The following is a 26005-nucleotide window of genomic DNA, read 5'->3' as shown; positions in this document are numbered from 1 at the left end:
AGTAAAATGAAGCAGAAGTGGCTTCGGGGACATGATGCCAGGACAGACACAGAGACAGGCTAGATCCTGATTGAGACATGGCATTTGAGGAGCTTAGGCTGAACACCATTCCCCATTAGACATTAATGGCGGGTCATTCACAAAAGTGCTACAAGAGGCTGGTACAGCCAGATCTGCATCATTACTTATCCCCTGCTCCAGAAGTTTCTTCACAGTCAGTGTTGGAGGAGAGAAGACGGAGCCCCAGAGAAGCTCCTTCTCTCCTATGTGGCCCTGACTGGTAGGACATTTTCTAGATTGGTAGTCAAGAACTCTGGCTAGCTCCCCAGGCCTTGTGTTTTCTCCAGCACTTGTCTTCTGCCGGTATGCCCCATCCCTTCCCAAAAATGAGCTCAAGCAGCAGCCCTCTTAAGAAGGTCTCAGATAGCCTCCACCTCCACACATTTGCCCTGTGTTCCCAGCCACTCATACACAGCTGTTTATCACTGGCCACTTTGGGCAATACATTTGGTACTCAACTGCCCCTCTTGTAGAGACAAGATGCTCAAAATTGTGTCAGCACAGGGAGTAGTAAGCCAGTGTGTCCCAATGCTATTCCACAGCAGAACCAGACAGAACCTATTCTACCTAGACCGTGTTGAAGTTATCAAGAAAAAGCCTTTTGACTCAACCTAAGGAAGATAACTCAAACATCACATAAGAGCTGTCCACACAGGAAAGCTACTTCAGAAAGTTGGTAGGGAGGCTTGCAATACTGCAAGAGTTCAAGCAGAAACCACCTAGAGGAAGGGGATGTTTCCATTTATTTAACCTTGTCATCACTGAACATCCTGAATCACACTGAACATCCCTGTATATAAACCTGTATGTGAATGTCTATTTACTTCCATGAGATAGATCCACCAAAATGCAATCAAAGAATCAACGGGGTCAAAATACCCACCAGAAATGTTGCACCAATTTGTACCCCCAATGCCAGCACCCTGAAGGAGCATGACTTCATGACCCCAAGCCTCTGCTCTGCCTATTTCTACCAGGTATTGCTCTGAGAACCGCTCTGATGCAAAGGATTTGGAACCACCACCAAAGAACTGTAGGTAATCACAGAGCCATAAAGAGCAACAAGCCAACTTTCCCACATATCACAAGGCGAAGAAAATGGTGCAAGGAGGAACTGCTCAAGTTGGAGACCAGGTAGACTGGCAGGAAATCACATATTTCAATTAGTTTGCAGGTGTATCCTAGGCTCCCACATGGCAGAGAGCAGCAGCTGCAGGCCTGAGCCCCTCTCAGGGTTGAGCAGCTCACCACTCAGCCCCTCTTCTCCGTGCTTCTCCCCAGGACATAAAGTGAACCCATGAAGATACTGCCTGCTGCCTCCCCAGGCTTATTTCTGGCTGAGTGGGCAACACAGGCCTCAGGCAGCCCTGTTGCCTCCTATTCTGAAGGGCAACGTGGGTGGATCCTGTGGACCAAGGAGAGAGGAATCAGACCTTAGAGAGAAGAGATTCTGGAGCCTACAAGCCTCATGGCTGAGGCAGTCCTTAAGGATAAACCTAGGCCAGGCATGGAAGAGCCTCGGGGCTCAGGACCAGTGAAGAGCCATGCAGGCCCTCATCGAGACAGTCAGCAGTGTGCACACTCAACACCTGTCTCTCTCCTTTTTTACTTCCTTAAGGCAGATCCAAGGCCATTCTGCAGCACTCTGAAGAACACAGAACTGCAGGTCTGAGAGACTCCTGGGGCCACTGGGATGGATGACATCCTGTCACCACCAAGGCCAAGCCTGCAGCTGCAGAGGAGAGCTGACTTTAGATGTGTGTAGTCACTTAGCACAGAGAGAGGAAGGCAAAGAGACAAGGCCCTAAATAAGCAGGCTACCAGGTCGGGCAGGGTGCAGAGTCTAGTTATGTTGCTCTTTCTCAAGAACAGGGCCGCTTTCACAGCAGATTGACACATTACCTCCAGTTTCCCTGAGGAGTTTCATAGACACATTCTGAGTATTTTCTGTGTATCCAGGAATGTGGTAGGTTCTATGCAAGCAAACAAAAGGAAATGGGATATAGTCACTTCCCTCATGGTATTAAGAGCCCTAACTCTTAATGTAAGCATCACTTTGCAACTCGGCTGACCTAACACAGCTTCCATTAAGTGCACCAGCTTGGCCCTGTACCCCCAGCTCCTTTCTTGATTTAACTGATTCATTCATCCATTAAACATGCCATGAACACTTGCAGTGTGCCAAGGCCTGAGCTAGGCACAAGGGATACAAGAGTGAACTAGTCATGCCCACCTACGGCTGACACTCCAGAGGGAATCTGGGCATTGCAAGTGAGTGGTAAGAGCAAAACAAGCAGTGGAGTGTTCATTCAGCCAGTAGAGAAAGAAACAACTGCTGTAGATCAAATGTTTGTGTCTCCCCAAAAATCCATATATCAAAATCCTAACCCCTAAGTTGATGGTATTAGGAGGTGGGGCCTTTGGCAGGGGTAATTAGGTCATTAATTCACTCTCAAAAGGGATTAGTGCCCTTATAAAAGAGACCACAGAGATCTGGCTAGCTGTTCCCACAATGTGAGGACACAGTGAAAAAATGTCCTAGTGAAAAGGGACTCACCAGACACAGAGTCTGCCAATACCTTGACCTGGAACTTCCTAGCCTTCAGAACTATGAGAAATACATTTCTGTTGTTTATCAGCCAGTTTATGGTATTTTTGCATAGCAGCCCCAAACACCATAAGATGGAAAATTGGTACTGAGAAGTGGGGTGCTGCAGTGACAAGTACCTAAAAATGTAAAAGCAGCTTTGAAACAGGGCAATGACTTCCACCATGGTTGAACTAGTTTACAGTCCCACCAACAGTGTAAAAGTGTTCCTATTTCTCCACATCCTCTCCAGCACCTGTTGTTTCCTGACTTTTTAATGATCGCCATTCTAACTGGTGTGAGATGGTATCTCCCTGTGGTTTTGATTTGCATTTCTCTGATGGCCAGTGATGATGAGCATTTTTACATGTATTTTTTGGCTGCATAAATGTCTTCTTTTGAGAAGTGTCTGTTCATGTCCTTCATTGTGGAAGTCAGTGTGGCAATTCGTCAGGGATCTAGAACTAGAAATACCATTTGACCCAGCCATCCCATTACTGGGTATATACCCAAAGGACTATAAATCATGCTGCTATAAAGACACATGCACATGTATGTTTATTGGGGCACTATTCACAATAGCAAAGACTTGGAACCAACCCAAATGTCCAACAACGATAGACTGGATTAAGAAAATGTGGCACATGTACACCATGGAATACTATGCAGCCATAAAAATGATGAGTTCATGTCCTTTGTAGGGACATGGATGAAACTGGAAAACATCATTCTTGGTAAACTATCGCAAGGACAAAAAACCAAACACCGCATGTTCTCACTCATAGGTGGGAATTGAACAATGAGAACTCATGGACACAGGAAGGGGAACATCACACTCCGGGGACTGTTGTGGGTTGGGGGGAGGGGGGAGGGACAGCATTGGGAGATATACCTAATGCTAAATGACAAGTTAATGGGTGCAGCAAACCAACACGGCACATGGATACGTATGTAACAAACCTGCACATTGTGCACATGTACCCTAAAACCTAAAGTATAATAATAATAAAAAAGAAACAGGGCAATGGACAGAGGCTGGAAGAGTCTGAATGTGCATGCTGGAAAGAGCCTAGATTGTCATGAAAGGATCTTTATGGCTATTCTGGTGAGTGCCCAGAAAGAAAAGGAGAGAGCTGCAGAGAAAGCTTTGATCGCCTTAGAGAATACCTAAGTAATCCTGAACAGAATATTGGTAGAAATTGGATAGTAATATAGTTGGAATATCTGTACCCTCCAAATCTCAAGTTTGATCCCCAGTGTTGCAGGTGGAGCCTAATGTAAGGTGTTTGGGTCATGGAGCAAATCCCTCATGAATGGCTGGCTGGGTGCCATTCTCACTGTAATGATTGAGTGTTGAGTTCTTGCTCTTTTCGTGTCCATAAGAAATAATTGTTAAAAAGAACCTGGGACCTCCCTCCTCTTTCTCTCTTGCTTTCACTCTTGCCATGTGATGCTGCTCCCCTTTGCCTTCCACCATGAGTGGATGCTTCCTGAAGTCCTCAGCAGAAGCAGATGCTGCACCATGCTTCTTGTACAGCCTGCAGAACCATGAGCCAAATATATATCTTTTCTTTATAAATTACCCAGCCTCAGGTGTTCCTTTATAGCAACACAAACATATTAAGATAGCAAAGGCTATTCTGATGAGGACTCAGACATAAATGAGGAATATATTGTTAGAAACCACAGGAGATCAGGCACAGTGGCTCACACCTATAATCCCAGCCCTTTGGGAGGCTGAAGCGGGTGGATCACCTGAGGTCAGGAGTTCAAGACCAGCCTGACCAACACGGAGAAACTCCATCTCTACTAAAAATACAAAATTAGCCGGGCATGGTGGTGCATGCCTGTAATCCAAGCTACTTGGGAGGCTGAGGCAGGAGAATCACTTGAACCCAGGAGGCGGAGGCTGCAGTGAGCTGAGATCACACCAGCCTGGGCAACAAGAATGAAACTCCATCTCAAAAAATAAAGAAACTAGAGGAAAGGCCACCTTTGTTAGAAAGTTATAAGAAACTTGGCTGAATTGTGTTCATGTCCTAGTGTCTGTGGAAGGTAGAACTTGCAAATAACTAAACTGGATATTTGGCTGAGGAAATATCTAAGCACAGTGTTCAAGAAGTGGCCTGGCTCCTCCTGATTTCTTATAGTAAAATGACTCAAAGATGAGATTGTTCATCAACAGGGAGGCAGAACTTAGGGATTTAGAAAGTTCTCAGCCTATTCATATTGTAAAGAATGAGAAAACATGATCTAGAGAGAATGCCAAGGGTATGGTAAAGTGACAATGTATAAAGGAGATTAGTATGGGTCAGCCTTCTCAACAGAAGCCAGGCGCTATTCAAGACAATGGTGAGATTAGTCAGTGACCTAAACAAAAGCCAAGAACTATCATCAAAGACAAGGAAAGAGCAATTCAGAAATCATCAGGGCTGCTCTACCCATCACAGGCCCAGAGTACAAGAGCCACAGTGAGTACTATGAGGCCACCACAGAAAGATCCCATTAGGGCAACGCCCACCTACTCCAGCAGCTCCATACCAGCAGAGCTACCAGTGTATGATTCCAGCCCAAGGGAGCTATGGTTGCAAGAACCAGAGACACTGCAGGGGGACAGGGCTGCCTGGAGCCATTATGGGCCCAAACCCTGCTAGGCAAAGCCATGGGGGCAACACAGCCATCTCAATGGGTCTAGAAGGTGAGACTCTCACTCCAGTGGGTCTGGTAGGCAGTACCCCTACCCCAGTGGGTCTGGAAGGGAGGAGCTCTACCCAGTGGGCCTGAAGGGCAGAATATCAAGTCACAAAAGATTATTCTTGAATGTTAAGGTTTATTACTATTTGCCCTTTTGAAGTTTTGACTTACTTGGGGCCTGTTATCCCTTTCTTCTTTCCTATTTCTCCCTTTTGGGATGGGAATCCTATACCTACCTATCCCACAATTATATTTTGGAACCACATAACATGTTGGTTTCACAGGTTCACAGCTGGAGAGCAATTTGCCTCAGGATGAACAGTATCTTGAATCTCATTCCTATTGGATTTAGATGATATTTAGATGAGAGTTTGGACTTAAGACTTTAAAGCTGATGTTAGAATGAATTAAGACGTTTATGGCTAATGAGATAGAATGAGTGTATTTTGCATATGAAAAGGACATGAATTTAGTGGGGGTCAGAGGAAGAATGCTATGGACAATGTTTGTGTCTCCCCAAAATTACTATGTTGAAACCTAACCCCCAATGTGAGGGTATTTGGAGGTGAAGCCTTGGGAAAGTAATTAGGCCATGAAAGTGGAGCCCTCATGAATGGAATTGGTGACCTCATAAAAGAGGCCCCATAGATATTCCTGGTTGCTTCTGCCACGTGAAAACACAGCAAAAAGACAGCTGTCTATGAAACAGGAAGTAGGTCCTCACCAGACACAGAATCTGCCAGCACCTTGACCTTGGATTTTCAAGCCTCCAGAACTGTAAGAAATAAATTTGTTTGTAAGCCACCCAGTCTATAGTATTGTGTTATAGCAACCCAAATGGACTAAGATAACAACTGACACCACCCAGAACATTAAAAATAACAGGACCCTTTGCACATATGATCCTGAAAACCTCTGTGAGATTAGCAAGGATTGTTCCCCCATCCGATGGTTCCCTGAGGAATTAGAGGCTCAGATGAAAGACTAAATTTATTGAGTGTCTACTATGTACTGATACTCAGCTCACTGCTTTCCTTATAAAAATACCACAATGTGGGGTTTAAAGTAATCATTTTAGAAGGAAACAGAGATTTGGTGCAGGAAGCAGCCTGAGGGCAGAGTGGCTCTTACACAAAAGATGGGTTTGGGGCAGCACTGCCCTGGTCCCCCAGCTGTGCCATTTAACAGGTGTCAACATTAAGCATGTCCCAATGAGTCTGAGCCAGTGTCCTCATATGCTCTTAAACACTAGTAAATACTAATAAACACTAGTAAGTAATGCTCCTTATCTGAGTTCAACCCTCCCCCAACCCCAACTGCAGCTGGAAGTGCTTGCTTCCTTCTTAGAGCTTCCACTTTATTTCACGGGATTTTCTATCTTCTAGATTAGATTATACACATTCACATTCTTAACCTCCTCTACTAGTCTACAAGCTCAATGAGGATATCGTTAGGATTTTTAATGCACACAGAACCCTCTAGATTCTCTCATGTGGTACAAAAGTCTGCTTTAAAGAACAAGAATTTAAGGAAATACAGTCCACCCTAAACCACACAATTCTATCACTCTCCAACTGAAAGCCACACAAAACATCCCCTCATACCTGGTCTGAGAGCTGCACATGTCCTCATGGTCTTCAAGGTGTTGCAGAATCTAGCCCTGCCTTTCTTTCCAGCCTCATGTATCCATACTCCCTCAGTCACCTCTTTCCTGCAGCACAGGCCTCCCCTTTCTCACTTTCTTTTGGACACCGAGCTCCTTCTCTTCTTCCCTGACTCAGGGCCTTTGCAGAGGCTGTTCCTTCCACTGAGAACACTTCCTCTCCTCTCTGCCTTACTGGTACCTACACCTTTGTAATTGCCTGATAGGTTCTTCTTGCCCACTACACAGAGAAAACCAATTCAGCGAGACTGTGATATTACAGTAGAAAAAGAGTTTAATGCAGAGCTAGCCAAGTGGTCGGACAGGAGTTTTATTGCTCAAATCAGCCTCCCTGAGAATTCAGAGGCTAGGGATTTTATGGATAATTGATTGGGCAGGGGCCTAAGGAATGGGTGCCACTGATTGGTGGGGATAAAATCATAGGGCTGTGAAAAAGGGTCCTCAGCACTCAGTCCTCCTCTGGGTAGGGGCCATAGGACTGGTTGAGTCGTGAGTCCCAGGTCCAAGTGGAGTCAGTCAGGTGCTTGATGTGCAGGTCTGAAAATATCTCAAAAGATCAATCTTAGGTTCTACAGTAGTGATGTTATCTATAGGAGCAATAGATAGAATAGGGAAAGTCACAAATCTTGTTACCTCTGGTCACATGACTCCTGAGCAGCAAGGGATCAGAGAAAGGCAAGCTGGTAGACAATGGCTGGTTATTGTTTAGCTACACCTACATTTTAGCCGAATTCAGATCCCTCCCATAATCCTAATCTTGTGGCTCTTCATTAGACTCACAAAGGTGGTTTTGGTCCCTGAGCAAGGAAAGGGATCATTTTAAAGAGGGAACTTCCCCTCCTTTCTTCCCCCCCCAATCCTTCTTTCAAAGTTTAACTATCAACTAAGTTATTCCGATGGTTGGTTTGACCTGTGTCCAGGAATGAGTGAAGACAGCCAGCCTATGAAGCTAGAGGCAAGATGGAGTCACCCATGCTAGACTTCCCTCGCTGTCATAACCTTTACAAAGGCAGTTTTACCTTTGCCCCCTGCAGAGGCTTTCACTGTTCAACCAATCTAAAGTGATTCTTAAACCACTCCATTCTTATCTCCCTTAATCTTACCACAGTTTATTAGATACTTATTTTTTTCATCTGTCTCTTTCAATAGACTTTAATCTCCACATGGGTAGACTATGCCCACTCATCACAAAACTCCAAACATATAACACAGTGTCTGGCAAATGGAAGGCACCCATAAGTATTTGTTGAATAAAGAAATTATCACAAACTCTAACTTAGTGGGATCTGAATTAATGACCCATAACCCACCATCACCAAAGCATGCACATGAGCAGTTTTCTGAGCTAGTCCTGCTGAAGCAACTATAGGAAGGACTCAAGCTCTAAAGCATTTCATCACTGTCACCATATTCAGAAATGGCCTCCCCTGGTGCCTGCCAAGAGAAGGAATCTAGCTCCAGGCCAGAGGGCCCCTTGTCACTTTGCTGTCTACTTGGGAATTCCTCACAGCGATGGAAAGTTTGAGCCAGGTCTCCTCCTTTCCTTCAGGTCAATGTCACCATTCCGAAGCTGGACTTGCAGTTCACTGGGAAGCATGACACCACAGTACCTCCAGCTGTGGACGCATCATGGACAAGGCAGGCTGAGAGGAGAACTTCTCATTACTTGCAACAGAGCAACATTGGGTTCAATGTATGCCCATGAAAAACCTCATTTAAGAGAGTGCCTTGGAAAGGTGCCAAGGTCCCCAAACTAATTAACTTTCATCTCTCCTGTCCCTCTGTGCCCTCTCTCCATGAGGAACATTAAAGACAGAACATCAGCTTGAGAACACTCTATTTAAAACAAAAGTCCTTCTAAAGATAGCCTTGAATGTCCATCTAAATCATCCTAAGTCCATTTTCTGGCCCAGAACCCACATGGTCAGTGCCCCAGATGGGCCCTACTATGGTGGCTTATATCCATAAAGAATGTCTTTCACGGTTCATTGGTTGGATTAATCTCATATAAAATGTCTAAACTGAAAACCTCTGGGTTCGGATCTTGATGAGTTTCGGCAGAACAGCAAGTAAGTGACAGTAGATTTATTAAGAACAAAGGAAAAGGAAAGTGATTAAAGAAAAATTAAAATGAAGTAAAAGTGGGAAAGTTCAATCTCATAACTTTTATAAAAGAAGATTATATCAGCCGGGCGTGGCGGCTCACGCCTGTAATCCCAGTGCTGTGCGAGGCTGAGATGGGCAGATCACGAGGTCAGGAGATTGAGACCATCCTGGCTAACATGGTGAAACCTCGCCTCTACTAAGAATACAAAAATTAGCTAGGCATGGTGGCACATGCCTGTAGTCCCAGCTACTCGGGAGGCTGAGGCAGGAGAATCGCTTGAACCCGGGAGGTGGAAGTTGCAGTGAGCCGAGATCACACCACTACACTCCAGCCTGGGCAACAGAGTGGGACTCCATCTCAAAAAAATAAAAAAAGATGACGACATCTTTGTGAGAAGGCCGTACAGGCTCTGGTCTACCTGAATACTAAAAAATATCTCCGGCCGGGCGTGGTAGCTCATGCCTGTAATCCCAGTACTTTGGGAGGCCAAGATGGGCGGATCACGAGGTCAGGAGATAGAGACCATCCTGGCTAACATGGTGAAACCCAGTCTCTACCAAAAAATATAAAAAATTAGCTGGGCATGGTGGCAGGTGCCTGTAGTCCCAGCTACTCAGGAGGCTGAGGCAGGAGAATAGCGTGAACCAGGGAGGTGGAGCTTGCAGTGAGCAGAGATCGTGCCACTGCACTCCAGCCTGGGCAAAAGAACAAGACTCTGTCTCAAGAAAAAAAAAAAAATCTCCAGAACTTGCTAGGAATTTTGTACTCAAGATGGGCAACTTAACATCTTCAGTGAATTGCAGGAGGGCTCAGGTTTGTTATTTTCTCAATGTTTAGGGAGAGATGTGCTCTAGCAATTCACACCTGAGTGCTGCCCAGCAAGACCTGATCCCTAATGGAAATCACACCTAGTAATTATCTATTCAAAATAGGCACACCTACCTCAACCTCCTCTTTCTAATCCACTGAAATACGATGCAGGAAATACACCAATATGTACATTCCTTAATAAGCAAGGACACCAATAAATACAGCAACTGCAGCCCCATCATTCTGGGCAGAACCACAGAGAAGGGCAGTGCACTTAATGCCATTTTACTGGAAATGGAAGTAGGAAATCGGAGGGCATTGCTAATCAATCCCTGGCCCTGCCATTCCCAGCTTTACAGACACTTGACTTGTTAGCATCTGAGCATGTGCACATCCTGGGAATTCAGCCATAAAACATTCTCCATCTCCTACAGATAAAACATGGCTCAAAAAAAAGATGGTGATCCAGTGCTTTGGGGTCAATGGAAAATATGAACTGTCCCCTCTGGAAGCGTTTTGTTGTTGTTGTTGTTGTTGTTTTTCTTCAGCAAGTGCAGCCTGGAGGGGAGATGACAGTCTCCCAGGGCAGAGGCTCTGGTTCTTGAGGGCACATCTAGAAACTACCAGGCCAGGCAGGAGGTAGAAGTCTCACTGGTTGACCTTGCCAGGTAAACCTGCCCCACTCACCCCCATCTTCAGATGGCACTGAAAGCAAGGCTTAAATGAAAAATGGGAAAACAAGGCAGAACAAGATGAGTGTGACACATTTTACTGGCAGTCTTCTTTTGTTATTTTTAAAAATGTATTTGTAGGCCAGGTGTGGCGGCTCACACTTGTAATCCCAGTACATTAGGAGGCTGAGGCAGGCAGATCACAAGGTCAGGTGATAGAGACCATTCTGGCTAACACAGTGAAACCCCACCTCTACTAAAAATACAAAAAAATTAGCTAGGCATGGTGGCATGCACCTGTAGTCCTAGCTACTTAAGAGGCTGAGGCAGAAGAATTGCTTGAACCCGGGAGGCGGAGGTTGCAGTGAGCCAAGATTGCACCACTGCACTCCAGCCTGGGCAACAGAGCGAGACTCCATCTAAAAAAAAAAAAAAAAAAAAAAAATTGTATTTGTAAAGGGGGACCCCCAGCCTAGCGAATTTGCCTGACAATGTGCAATATCTGCCTCTCATTCTGTTCCTTAATCCAAGGGACTAAAACTTCCACATAATTATTCACATCTCCATTATGAATTGCTTTTTACTCTCTGCTGCTTGTCATCAAGGTCATCTAATCAATAGTCTTCGTTTCAGAGAGAAAAACAAAGGAACAGAGGAGTCAAGTGGCTTGAGTTATAAAATCTTGTTCAATGAAGGCTCCACAAGCAGCTAGGTCCTTACCCTGAGCACAGCCATAAAGTGCTTCTGCTGTTTAAAAAAAAGAGAGAGGTGCTTGTGGCTTTAAAGTAATTAAATATCTCTATGTTTAAGTGACATGTGGTTTGAATGATTACTTTCAGAAAAGCCAAGAAGGGGAAAAATGAACTCAGAATTATTGCTTTGGGCACAGAAAGAAGAAATAGGTATAATACCAGGGCATGGACTAGTTGCTTTGCGAGGGGCAAGGATTGGGAGAAAAGGTCCCAGGCATCTGTATAGCAGCACCTCTAGGGCCAGGAGCAGATGGGCTGGGGGTGGGGTGGGGGGTGGTGGTGGTTATCACTAAGGGAAATGTACATCAGGCTCCTGGGAGCTTGCCCCATGACTCCACAGCAGAGGAGGCTGTGCAGCATAGGCAACAGGCATGGAATCTGGAAGTGCAGTGACCTCCACTGTGGTTCTAATCTTCCCCTTACTGACAGTGTCCAATTAGGACAGTTATTTATAGAACCTCAACAATCCCATCTGTAAAATGGGTATTATAATACTGACCTAGCAGACTGTTGTGAGAAGTCAGTAAGATTCCTCCTGCAAAGTGTGCCTAACACAAGATAGGTGGTCAGTAAGTAGCATCCTTGAGCCAGCCACTTTCCTTCTCATCCTCTTTACTGTCTAGTGGTATTTATTTGCAGAAAAACAGACCACAGTGATGATGTTTCTGTTTACAAAGATGACTGACTCTGAAGAGGGAAACCCAAAACTCCATGCATTAATTCCACAATCAGTGTAGGAATATAGCACCAAGCTCTTATTGGCACCCTATCCAGACCCAGAACACAGTAAATGAAGATCCTCTGAGCTTAAAGGAGAATCCCAAAGCAATGCATGAGCCACTTGGAGAAGGTGCATAAGCTACATAAATATAAAATCGTAGTAATGAATGTGGGCACAATCACTCTTTGGTCACTGGCAATGCCTTGACTTGTGAAGTGCCAGAAAGCCAACCAGACACCCAGGAATTACCCATCTCCTGCATGGCCACGTGTCTTCCAAACCTCGACAGCTATGTGTATGTATAATCAACCAGTTCAAAGCCCCTGTAGCAGGAGGCAGTGCTTTGTTGTAAAACAAAACTGAGATGAAATAATCGTCATCCTTTCAAATCTCCTCTGAGAGTTTGGTATTTGAGGCACATTCTGTGATGTACTTCTCTCTGACCTCAAACACTTTGATTCTTTTTTTCAAGTTCACATAAAAGACAGAAAGCTCTCAGATCGGTCTACTGTATCGAGAGCCTCGACTGGATCTGAATTCTTTGCTGGTGTGGAGAATTAGTTGTTATTCCAGATAGTTAAGAAGTGGAGATAAAGGCCCATTACATTAGAGAGGCCCAGCCCATTGGGAAGTCGGGCCATGTCTGCTCCTTATTTAAAAACAGATTAGTTCCCACTGCTCCCCAAAGGCTTCGAAGGGTACACTTAGATATTGTAAGTTCCATCCTGACATCCCTCCCTCCCATTCACAATACACTTGCAGAATTTGAGAATGTGGCTTGTCTGGAAGGCTTAAAACAAATGCTTCAATTTTCCATTCTCGAAATGAAAATCAATGGCAACAGAGAGGTAAAATCAATGTTCAGCACTCTGTAGGGAAACCTCCACCCTCTGCCCCACGATCTCCCACCCCACAGAACAATAAATCAGAACCAGCCATGCAGACTAGCAGAAAATCCCTGAGGGCAGAGCCCTCTGCAGGCCTGAGGACTTTCTGTTTATCCCCCTGTCCCCTAAGAGAACATTTTTCTTAAGAATGCCTATGAGAATGTTGCTAAAACCTAAGTCAGGAAGAATAGCACAATGTTGTAATAAAAACCCTTCTTCCGCAAACAAACCCATTTACCAATGGGATCCTGGGCATCTAAGACCAGCGTGTGACTTAACTGTCTCCCAATGGGTCTACTTTATGATCAAGGCTTACAGAATGCTTAGGCACTCAATGATCACTACTCTGAGGACAAATAACCTGCTTTCTATCATCACAGATTGGTCTGTATTCTCTACAATTTCATGTAAATGGAAATTGTACAGTATCTCCCCCTCTTTGTGGGAGGTTTGTCTTCTTTCACTCTGCCTAATTATTACCAGATTCATCCATTATGTTGGATGTATCAGTAGCCTATTTCTTTTTATTGCTGAATAGTAATCCATTATGAGATAGACCACAATCTGTCTACTCATTCACCTCTTGTTGACATTTGGGTTGTTTCACAGTTTTTATCCATCACACATAAAGCTGATATGAACATGCAGGAGGGAGTCTTTAAATGCACATATGCTTTCATTATATTTTACAATCAAATCTTTTGTTGTACATGTTTTGCAAATATTTTCTCTCAGAGTGACTTCTTTTTCATTTTTGTAAAAGTGCCTTCAGAAGACCAGTGATGAAGTCTAATTTGTTGCTTTTCTTTTTGCATTACAGTTCAGGCTTTTTGTGTCCTACTTCAGAAATCTTGGTCAAACTCAAGGTCATAACTCCTATGTTTTCTTCGAAGCCTTCTTCCAAGACTTCTAAAAAAGCCTAAGCTCTTATATTTAGGTCTATGACTCATTTCAAGTTATTTTTTGTATAGTATGTTATATAATGATTAAAATATATAACTATATTGCTTGAGCCCAGGAGTTCAAGGTTACAGTGAGCTATGATCGCTCCACTGCCCTTCACCTAGATGACAGAGACTGTCTCAAAAAAAATTTATATCTATAAATAATTTGTAGTATCATTAAAATACTCACTTATAAAAATTAATTAAAGAGGGTGCAATAGAAATTTTTATATACAATATAGGAACCACTTGATCAGTTTTGACAAAAACACACCAATGGATAAAACCCACGATTCGAAAAAAGAATGGAAGAAAATATTCCACAACATTTTAATTACTGTTTTTAGATAGTGTGACCATTGCCTATTTCTTGTTTCTTTTTTTTCTCTACTTTTAATGTTTTCTATAACAAGCATCAACTATCATTACACCAAACTAAATTAAAAATTATTTTAAAGTAGCTTAAGAGAAGGCTTCCTGACTCCCAGCTGTCTTCACACTGCTCTTTTGTGCATATCTGGCCCTTTTAGAGAACTTGAAAGATGAACATACTACAAAAATCTGTCCCTTGCAACCCCACTCAATATTGCTTAACAGCAGGAAGGTGTGAAACAAAGAATTTCCAAAGAGAATTCTCCAAAGAGAATATGAGTTTACCTGAAACCGAATACAAATGCCACCCTAATCAAGGAGAAGAATTCCAGCAGGGGAGGGCTGGCTGCCTTGCTTGGTCCCCCACTGACATTGCTTGCCTGCCGGCCCTGACACACTGCAGTCACAGATGTGTGTGTCAAACAGCTTCCCTGCTCACTCAATCTCCGCAGGCAAGGAAAGCTAATGAAATTCTCTCACTGATGTGCTCACTGTCCTTCTGTCTTGATCTGCTTGCAAAGATAGCCTAAGTATGGAGCCTCATAATCAGCTAAAGCCTGGCCTGGCTAACTCTCTGTGTGCACTCATGACTGTCTGGTGGGTGAGATTTGCCTCTTAAGCTGCTGCAGAGGCCAACTTGGCTGGCGAGAGTGCCTACAGATGTTTCACAGAGAGAAAGATGACTTCCCTGATTGATGAATAAATAGAGTTGTCAACATGGTCTCCCTGGTCAGAGGGGACTCCTGGAGTATAATGTGGAAGGACAGATGTTCCTTCTGGGAAGGTGTCCAAGACCCTTCAAAGAGGTATGCACTCAACTGATATCGTGGGCTGAGTAATTCAGCCTCTAAGAGGAAAAGAAGGAAGGCTGGACATAACAACCACAACAAACACACTCAGGGACTTCCTGGGCCAGGCCGCCTCCCAGGTCTTGATAAAGGAGTGGGCACACCATCTCAGCCAGAGCCTCCTCTTTGGGCTTTTTCCAATGAACCAATGGGCCCAATTATCAGAAATCCCATCACCTTCTTAGTCTACACCTGCTGTGAATTGCAAAGGGGGCTGCAGAAATGACACTGTCATCCTCACGCTAAACCTCAAAGGCTTCCTCTTGCAGAAACTGCAGACGCAGGCACAATCGAACTGGGTAGGGACCAAGGCACCTGTAGTGAATTACTTTTTAGTCAGTAACTTGCAACTTTGGAGATTTCTGGCTGACCTTTCGAAATGAAGTAGACAATAATAACTATTATCATAATTGTTTCAGTAATTGTACGAACAGCTGCTATTATTTGACAATAGACTATGTACTTTACACACCATCATTTTATTGAACACTCAAACACAGACACACACACACGAAATACTCTGCAAGGATTCATAAAATTTATCACCCTTAAACCCTCCCTGTAAGAATTACTAGAGGATGTGTTCCAGCAAATGAAAAAGAGGAATGGTAGAAGCACTGTCATTAAACCTATTTAACAGATAAGGAAGCACAAATTCAGAAAGATAAAATAACTTGCCACAGCCACCTGGAAAAGGAAATAGCCAACCTGGGAATTGAGCCCAGATGGGTCTCCTTCCCAAATCCATGCTCTCAGCCACTGTAATTTTGTGGTCACCAGGAGATGTGGGAGATGAGGATTGCAATTTTCAACACAAGCAAAAGTGTTGGTGCTTCCAACACTTCTAGAAACATGGCATGCCCAGAAAAACACCATTTACACCTGGATATGCCTGAATATCAGTGAGGCTGCTGAATAGGTCTCAAACCAATTTGAGTTTAAAACTAAAAATGTCTTGTCTAACACTTCCAGAAAGGGCTATATCCTGCATTGTAGAAGGAAGCATGCAATGGACTCTCCATCTTACACACACACACACACACACACACACACACACCACACACACATGGCTAAACAACCTAGAGCACCATCCCAAAGGGTATTTGGGTATTTTTAATTCATATGGCCACATCTTCCCTCCATCCAAGAAGAAAGACATTGCATGTAGCAGGAGATTCTAGGCTAGTTTTCTCAGATAATATATACCTTAAAAGGAACTTCAAATAATAAACCCCCCCAAAAAAGTGGTATTTTTTTACATACCACTCCCCAATGAACTTGACTTTCCTTGAGGGTGGGAATAGGGTCTCTTGTTTACCTCTGTGGCCTTAGTGCCTAAGGCCTCAATACCTTTTTGTTGAATGTCAATGAATGGATGAGCAGACAATAACAGGTAGAATGAAGACATCAACATATTGTAGGAGCAGACAATAACAGGTAGAATGAAGACATCAACATATTGTAGTAGTGAAATCCATAAGCTTTGGAGGCAGACAATCCTGGGTTTGAATCATGCTGCTGCTTGCAAACAAATTACTAATGCCTCACTAGCTTCAGCCTCTCATTTGTAAAGCAGAGACAAAATAAATACCAAATTTACAAAATGGCTGAAAGAACTCAAGGAAACAGGTGCTGAGCACAATGCTAGCACAGGCTGAAGTATTCCAGGGATGCAATCTAGCTTTACCACCAGGAAAACAGTTCAGTCTGGGGACAAAGAAAAGCACATTGTGATACCTTGCATCTTGCTCTTGTAGAGACAAAGTCTGATTATTTTTAAAACAACCTTGACAGTGACCCCAGAGCAAGATGAATGACCCTGGAAGCTAGGTCTATTGTTGCAGGTGACAGGCTTAGAGAGGCCAGAGGGGTATGGGGTGGGGGCTGCTCTAGATGTTCACCTCATGCCAGGAGCACCATTTCTCTGCCAGACCATGATTTCAGAGGGCAGGAGCTCCCTAGGCACATTCAGAGGAAACCATTTACAGGATTGAGGGAAATTAAAACATACCCCCAGAGGAACAGCCAAGGGGACCAGCATTGCTTGGACTTCAGGAACAGAGAGAAGGGATAGGACCCATTCTGCATGGTCCCAGCTCAAGCTGGAGATACAAAGCAAAAGTTCTTGATGGGGAGCAGATTTAAGTGGGAATCTTTATTTATCTAAGTTCAGAAAGGTTGCTTTATTTGTCTAAGGTCATGGTACAATGCCGGTGAGCGGCAAAGCATATCACCCACTTGGGAACTGGACATGGGTAACTCCAAAGCCCCATTGCGACACCTCTCAATTGTACAGGCAGCACAGGGAGAAGTGCAGAATATGCACTGAAATTGCCTTCCTCTCATTCCTGCCCCATCCAACTCCCTTCTTAAAGAAAGCCCGTTTGCATGTGTGTGTTTGTTTGCTTTCATGCTTCAGGTATTTTTGCAGGACCAAAGGCAGAAGCAGTCTGAATTGAAAGCCTGCATCCATCATTTGTGAAAGCCTAAACCCACTGGATAGATGATGCTGGGAGTGGAGTTAGGGGTAAGAGCAATGGCTTTAAGGACCCTGAAGAAGACGGGGGACATTTCCCCCTGGACTGGGGAAAAGAGGATATCCGGGGCTGTACCCTGAGGAAATAGCATGTTCCCAGAAGGAATCGTGGTGTGGTGGTCCTGAGAAAGCAGGACCCAAAAACCAAGGCTGGCAAAGATGCCACATCCAATGGGGACATGGAAGCAGACAGCCCTTGGGCCTCAATGGACCTCGAAGAATCATCACAGTGAGGTTGTTAGTGCAACCAGCAGACTAAACACTTGGCCCCTGCTTTCTTAGTTGTAAGTTTCCTGGGTCGTGGCATCACTCTGGGAGGAGAAAGATCTCAGTCATGACCAAGAAGGAATTTTCTGCTCATCTGTTCAGATCAGGACTCAGAGTCAAAATGAAGTAGATTTAAAAGAAATAAAGATGGACATCCTTTGTAAACCTGTGTTTGAGAACTGAAATTCCTATCATAGTCGGAGTACAGGCACCAAACACCATACAAATGGCGACCCTAACACTATGCTCTCCCCTCCCCATATCCCCACGTCAAAGACTGGCAACCCTCAGATCTGCCAGCTGCAGAATGCCTCCCAGCCCCCAGCCCCCAGCCCCCGGCCTTCCTGCCTTACCTGGGGAGCAGGTGCTTGCGGCTGACACACAGGGCGGTCTGGTAGTCCTGGGTCACACACACTTTGTGAGGGCTGCATTTTACCTTCAGGCAGGGGTCCTTGGATGGGTCCAGGGCTGAGGCAAAAACAAGAAGGAGGGTGGGGTTAGGACCTCCAGGGAAATTTAATTTTTCTTTTTTTTTCCCTTTTTTTTTTTTTTTTTTTTTTGGTTGAGACGGACTCTTGCTGCGTTGCCCAGACTGGTGTGCGGTGGCGTGATCTCAGCTCACTGCAACCTCCCCATCCCAGGTTCAAGTGATTTTCCTGCCTCAGCCTCCCAAAGTAGCTGGGACTAAAGGTGCATGCCACCATACCTGGCTAATTTTTGTATTTTTAATAGAGATGGGGTTTCACCATGTTGGCCAGGCTGGTCTCAAACTCCTGACTTCAGGTGATCCACCTGCCATGACCTCCCAAAGTGCTGGGATTACAGGCCTGAGCCACTGCACCCGGACTTAATTTCTATTTCTACTTAAATAAACAGATAGGAAGTAAACCAACCATGTGTTTGCCCATGATGCTGTTCTCTGAGGCTGGAGGGGAACAGAATGAAAGCCCAAGCCAGGGGAAATTCTGTGTCTATCACACATTCTTCCTCAACATCAGAGGAGCAATTCCTTTGTGCTTTGGGAGTTTCAGCATCTTCAGCTCAGGCAGGAATTACTTTTAAAAAATCCTTTAGAATCTCACATGATCCAAGAAACAAGAGCTACTTTTCCCTCTTCGGTTATGAATCTGGTGTTGCTTTTTATGACTTCATTCATGCCTAAGTTTACTTATTTCCTATAAAAAGTCCTTGAGGACAGAGTTTTTTGCTTCCATTCAATAAACACTAACTATGTGCATAAACAAGCTATTTGAAGTTTTTGAAGAACTTCAGGATATATAAGACAGTTTTGTGCCACACAAAGTTACAATGTAACAGGGAGGGGGAAAAGCTTACACATAAATATTTATTGTGCAAGGCAGAATTAGATAAGGGCCATGATGGGCATATAAAATGATAACAGAGCCCAAGAGAAAAATGGAGATCAATTTCTAGGGCAAGGATTGGTGAAGCATTAATATGTGAATTGGATCTTGAAGGATGGGCAGGATTTTGAAAAGCAAAGATAGAAAAGGCAATCCAGGCAGAGTGAACTGGCACAGCGAGTGTAGGGAGGCATGTTAGGGCAATCATAAGATACTCAATCTGACTATTAAGTGTGGTTTGTGGGGAGGCAGTAATGAGACAGGAGGGGGTGAGGGGAGTTGATTCAAACAAGTAACTCCAGAAAGGGTCTCCAAAGACAGCAGTTCATATATTGCAACATTTCCTGGAATAGGCTGAGCAGCAGGCCCTCGGCTAATCAGCACTCTGCATGCTGAGGTGCACATGCTCATCATTGGCACAGAAGAGGCCTCGGGGAATTCTCTGCAAAACAAAAGCAATTGTGCCATCTTCCTGCTCTGGGGCCTAAAGCCTATTAAGCAGTAAATCTTTCATAACTGCTCTCCACAGTCAGGGGAGGTGATGTCTCCCCATGTCCTCCCCATGCAAACATTTGGTTAAACAAATTGGCATCCTGAGCAGGTACAGCAAAACTTCTATAAGAAATGACATGGTCAAAAAACCAAACCAAAACAAACACAAAGAAATGTCACAGTGCCCTCAACCACTGGACTCTTAGCCATCCTGACTCAACATGTAGAGGACATCGCCGTTCCTCTCCTCCTGCCCAGGCCCAGAATCTGCACACTACTTTCTTCAAATGCCTGCTGAGAATTTCTCAAGGGTCCTGAACACACAACATCCAAAGGCATTCCTGCTACTTAAACAGCTTAGCTGGCTCCCTCCACTGCTGCAGCTTCAGCAGCTGTAAAGAGAAGCCAGGCTGCATTCTCAGGCCCATCTGGAAAGTAATAAGACCCAGGGCCTGGTCCTAGGGGAGTCACCTGGTAGAGTCTACACCCCAAGGGATGTGGCTCTGATACTTGGAGCTTAGCAGAGAGAAACAGGCTGTGAGATAAAAGAGAGGCTGATTTGAGCCCCAGGGACAGAATGTTCATTCACTCAGAGCTCTTAAGCTGAAGGCAACCTCTGCAAGGCAGGTGGCTGGGCCCTGTGTCTGCCTTCAGAGTCTTCCAAGGCTGAGCCTTCCAGAAACTTGCAGCAAGAGCTTCCTGGTCCTAAGTGGAACTCATTTGGTTCCTGGGGATGTCTGCATAAGAAGCCAGGAGACTGGTGCGGTCTCAGCCCAGTGCACTGCCCCCCACGCCAACCCTGGGGCTGCAGTTCATTCTCCAAGAATCATACAAAATTGAGTCAACAATTAAGAATGATTACCAGAGGACCACTAATGATGAAAATTTCTCAAGGGTTCTGAACACACAACATCCAATGACGTTTCTGCTGCTAGAACAGCTTAGCAGGACATGTCAGTCCTTCATTGCCCCTTCTCACACTTCCACACACCACAGGATGAAGACATTTACAGATCTCAAGAAACTTGGGGACTAGACTACTGGCAGCCCCAGTCATAGTTACGAGCTGAGGCATTTTCCCCAACAGATGCCAAGTACTGCAGCAGACAACTTGAGATTTTCACTTGAGTGGATGTCAGACACAGAGAAAAACAGGTTGGCCTAGGGTGATGGGTGTCAAAATCTGCAGTACTACATGACAAGCTTTGTGGCAGAATGTGAGCTTATTTTTGCCTCTGTAGCCAACTTTGTTAACATGCCACACTGCCGTCCAGGTGGTCTCAACGGACAGTGCAATCACAAGGATCATGAACCAGCTGAGCAGACCCGGGAACAGCACAGACTCCAAGGCAGAGTAGCTTCTGGAACAGCACAGACTCCAAGGCGGAGTAGCTTCTGGGACTGAACCCTGCCTCTGCTGCTTGCTAACCTTGCTATACCTCACTTTCCTCTTCTGTAAAAATGGGGATAATAACAGCACCTGCTATTGCTTGGTGGTTGTCATGAACATTTAATGAGTTAATATCTGCAAGTACTTAGACCTGGAACATGCTAAGCACCTCATATGTGTTTATTAAGTTTTTGTGTTTGTCTTTTGTTCCCAGAGTAAATAATCAGTTTTCATAATAACAAAGAACCATAGTTAACACTCACTGAGTGCTTTTGACATACAGGCAGTGAACTAAGCCCTCTGATTGGATTACCACATTTAATTTTCATAGCCACCAAAGGAGGTAGCTGCTATTAATATGCAGGTCTTAAAAATAAACTGCTAATGAGAGATGCAGGACAAACCTGGTCTGTGACTCCAGAACCCAAATTCTTCACCAGTGTATGCCTGAAGCATGAGGATCTCCTACTATCTTCTTTAAAAAGCTGATTGGGGGGCTCACCTCACACCAAGGGCCCAAGTGTACCATATTCTTAAGAAGCTTTGGGGGCAGAATGAGACTTACTGAGTAAAAGGAGGCGGCAGCCAGATGACCCGGTGCTGCAGAGGATAGTCCACGATTCCCTCTCAGTACACCCCACAGGATGAGGTCACCAGCCCTGATATTTCCCCAGAGGGTGAGGTGCCCAGCTCTGGACACCTGATCCCTCAGCCTACCCCCTCTGAACGCAGCCATCCCCCAACTGAGTCAAAGGAACCATGGTCTGGTCAATTTCGTTCCTGTAGTTTTGCCATCTGTCACCCTACCTTAGGCTAACTCCTGTAGACCACCCTCCACTTCTGGAAGCTAACATTTCTTTAAAAACAAAAAAACCTCCAATCCAAAATACTAATAAATAAAAACTGTTCATTATTAAACTCCCTACACATACTTAACAATTTGCATACAGAAATCAAGTCTGCTAAAAATCAATTACTAGGGTCTGAATACTTCAAACATGTATGCAAATTATTTAGAGTAAATGAACTTCACAGAGCAACAAAACAGTAACAAATCAGGCTGTCAGCGTTTGTTTAATCACCTCGCCGCATTTTGTTTTGGAAAAACAGCAACACTGGGATTGAAAGGGGATGAGGAGTGTGTCATTTCCATTTAAACTCTGGCCTTCCAAATACGTTTTACCTGGCAGCCTCAAGGCTCAGGGTGATGGATGCTCCTGAAAGGCACCCAGCACCAGTACTGGAAAGGACTGTGGCTGCACTTTGTAAAGGGAAGGATAAGAGATCCGAATAATAAGTGGCATTTGAGAGGCCTTTTAGTAAGTAGGGGAAACCGCAGGTGAGAAGGTAGGAGAGGCAGCTGAGCGTGACAGCCCTGAGCAGGGTTCGAAGTTTCCTTGTCATGGTGCTACTGATTTCTTGGAGACCTCGCTCCAAGTTTCAGCCTCTCTCCGCATACAAGGAGTGAGAGGATGCAGACATCCCCAGAGGATGACAAAGCCCTGTGCCCTCTCTACCTCTTCTATCACCAAACCTGCAGGACTCCGGTGGACCCAAACAGGATAGCATCCTTAGCACAGAGCAGGTGCCCACCAAAGGTTAATGTTATCTTTCCCACCTATATGCAGAACTATTCAAGAGTCAACTGGCACTCAGCACATATCCAATTATTTTTTTCAAAATGACTTTTTACAGAAACTTTTCTCAAGGAACAAAGAATGAATTAATTTAAAGAGATTTGTTAAGCTGTAAAGAATTGAATTCAAAAGCCAGTTAATTACTGGTTCCATGTAACTTTTTTGATTAATTTTATTTTTAAGCTCACTACTTGGTCTCAATTAAGGTGGTGATATTTTAATTATCTTAATTGTTTCTGAACTTGTTTTTCAGTTCAATGAGTTATTTTTTAATTAGCTACATTGATTTTAAAATCCTGAATCAAGCCTTTGCACTCTCCTTGAACACATCCTATAGGCTAATTGGCAAAGGTTCATGACACCTAGCACAGCAGAGCTTGATACCACCTCAGAGATGATGAGATGAGAAGAAGGTTCCATTTTGTGGGTTGGCCCAAAGGGTTCCTCACCTGGGGGAAATCACACACATTTGTGTTTATTCAATTAATATTTACAGAGTATCATTCAGTGTGAAGTATCTTTGTGCAGGCTAAAGGTGAATACAAAGAGGTAAGCAAAAAGATGTCCTTCCAGCTGTCCAGGGGTTCACCGTTGAACATAGGAGACAGGTGAGAGGAGAGTTCTGTGGGGGACAGGTAAGGTACCTAATTCAGCCTTTCGGGGGGTCAGGTGAGACTTCCTGGACAGACTGACATCTATGGAAAAGTAGGTTTAAACCAGATAATAGGATGAGGAAGAACACTCCAAATAACAGGAAGCTGTCTTTCCAGGGGTAAGACAGTTTGTGGTAGGCTTAAGGAATCCAAGTGTTTCATCAGGCTGGCAGCAGTTGGAGCAGGCTGGTGAGTTAAAAGGCTGGAGAGGAGGCTGAGCCCGGTCCTGAAGGGCCTTGGAGCCACAGGGACCATGCTGGGGAGCCAGGGCCTTTGAGTTCCACAGTGCCTTCAACCCAGCACGCAAGAACCTGTGACCGGACTAAAGTCGGGGGAGAGGGGCAGGAAGAGGGAAACCTAAATATGCATTTTATGTAGAAAGTGGCACTTAGTAAGAACAGACACACTACATATATTCTCGTCTGCCAAATGACAGAGGACGTCAGGGCTGGAAGGCCCAGTGGTCAACTCTTAGAACCTCTTTTCCCCTGCCAGGAACCTCCTTCCTCTCTCTCCCCAGGAACACCAAGCCACACAGGATTCTGGGAGGCACAAGCCTACCTGTTGAGACCAGTAAGCGAAAGATTAATCTAAAACAGCAGCTTGAACTCCTGGCCCACTCTGGTGACTTCCAGAATCTTCCTCAGGCCAGAGGCCACTCGATTTGCAAAAAGTCCACCAGTTAAAGATGGCTTGTTGTCTCGCTGTTGCTTTTAAGACTGCTCTCTGCCTGAGTCATGCGATCCCAAGGTTCACGTGAAGAGCAGACACTCCCAGTGATTCATTAGGAGTGACTTAATGGACGACTGACAAAGAAATTACACCAAACTGTGAAAACCTCATCAAGCTAAGAGCAGGAACATTTATTGCAGCTTGTCTGTCCCCATGGTAACCCGTGCATGCATCTTGCCTCCCATGTCTCCAGAGAGGCTTGTTCACCAGCTGACGACAGAGCCTCTCAGAATATAAAATAGAAGATTCTGCCCATAGGATTTTTGCTGTAACCAGGAAGAATGGCAGCTTGGAAAGCCTCCCTACCATTCTTTCCTTTCATATTCAAGGGGCTGGCCAAGTTCTCCGAGGCCAAACAAAGGGCCTATTAGTCATGTGCCTGGATAGGGCAGAGAGCACAGTGGCATAAAGGTTGGACTGCTGCATTTAAGGATTGAGGAATCAGTGGGGAGGGACACAGGACAGACAGAGACAAAGAGGCAGAGGAGAGAAAGATGAGTCTGACCAAAGATAGCCCTCCTGGGAAGAGACCTTTTCTTTCCCCTTTAAACTGAGGGCCTGGGGACTTCTTTCTGTGTCAAAGATAAAAGCATCTTCTCTGTTACATTATTTGTGTGTGTGTGTGTGTGTGTGTGTGTGTGTGTGTGTGAGGTGGGGGAGTGGGTTATAAATTGATAAGAGCCTTTTTTGGGGGTCAATTTTTTGGTTGTGCCCTTAAATGATAACAATTGTTAAATGTAGGTAGATGGGTGTATAGCAGTTTATAGTATCCTCTCAACATTTTGGTATACATAAAAATTATAACAAGAAAAAAGGGAAAAAGGAAACATCCTATGACCCAGCAAGTGAACATATTAGGCAAAAATGTTCATCTTAATAATCTATAATAAGGGAAAATTATAACAATTTGAATGTCCATCTGTGTTAGTCTGCTCGGGCAGCCATAACAAAAGTACCACAGACTGGTGGCTTAAACAACAGAAATTTATTTTCTCACATTGCTGGGGACTAGAAGTCTGAGATCAGGGTGCCGGTAAGGTGAGGTTCTAGGTGGGCCCTCTTCCTGGCTTGCAGCCAGCCAGCTTTTTGCTACGTCCTTACGTGGTCTTTCCTCAATGCAAGCACTTGGAGAGACAGAGAGCCAGCCCTCTCTCGTGTCTCTTCTTACAGGACACTTATCCTATCAGCTCAGGGCTCCACCCTTTGGACCTCTTTTAACCTTAATTACTTTCTTAGAGGCCCCCTCTCCAAATACAGACACGCTGGGAATTGGAGCTTCAACATGGGAATTTGAGGGGGATAAAAACATTCAATCCAGAACATCAACTGTAGGGAAATGGTTTAGTTAATAACATAATACATTTTTTAAACATCATGCAACTATTTTACAGAAACTAGTAGATCTATATTTGGTAACATAGGTAGATATTTATGATAAATTAAGTGAAAAGGCAAGTTGAAGATGAGAAAACCAATTTGAAATGGTAAAGTAACTTCCCAGCACCATAAAGCCTTAATGGCAAAGCCAGTACTCAGAACCAGAGCTGCCTTCTTCCAAAGGAAGTGCCTTTCCCTTCCCTACCCTTCCTCTCCCCACAGCCACAGCCTCCGCCCCACTCACAGACCAGGGCCCTCAGTTTCTCTTGATTGCCCTCTATCTCATATCCTGTCTGCAGCAAGGAGACGATGACAAGCCATGACCATGGCCAGGGTCCACAGCAGGTGCCCAGCCCTGGGTGATCTTGGCGTTTGTCTCTGAGATGAAGGAGTTAAAGACTACCCACTACTGAGAGTGTCTGGGAAGAGCTTGGCCCCTCT

General features: G+C 44.6%; 1 protein-coding gene and 1 long non-coding RNA gene across 3 annotated transcripts in view; one reads left to right on the top strand and one right to left on the bottom strand.

The window, feature by feature from the left end:
- The window catches only part of SPOCK1 (SPARC (osteonectin), cwcv and kazal like domains proteoglycan 1), a 527530-nt gene that overhangs the window by 143799 nt on the left and 357726 nt on the right, over nucleotides 1-26005 (bottom strand). For both annotated transcript variants that reach the window (XR_010121709.1, XM_055286154.2), the window contains exon 4: nucleotides 18273-18387. Coding sequence is in view for 1 of the 2 variants with exons in the window: in XM_055286154.2 (XP_055142129.1) it covers nucleotides 18273-18387 (115 nt within the window). In the remaining variant the exon portion in view is untranslated. The remainder of the gene's footprint in view (nucleotides 1-18272; nucleotides 18388-26005) is intronic.
- Nucleotides 4672-8833, top strand: LOC129486358 (uncharacterized). Its single transcript, XR_008658936.2, has 2 exons — nucleotides 4672-6118; nucleotides 8554-8833. It is a non-coding gene; the product is annotated as an uncharacterized lncRNA (long non-coding RNA).

This window comes from Symphalangus syndactylus, chromosome 7 (assembly GCF_028878055.3).
Source record: "Symphalangus syndactylus isolate Jambi chromosome 7, NHGRI_mSymSyn1-v2.1_pri, whole genome shotgun sequence".
NCBI classification, from domain to species: domain Eukaryota; kingdom Metazoa; phylum Chordata; class Mammalia; order Primates; family Hylobatidae; genus Symphalangus; species Symphalangus syndactylus.
Note: the sequence above shows the minus strand (reverse complement) of the source record. Positions and strands in the feature narration are given on the sequence as shown.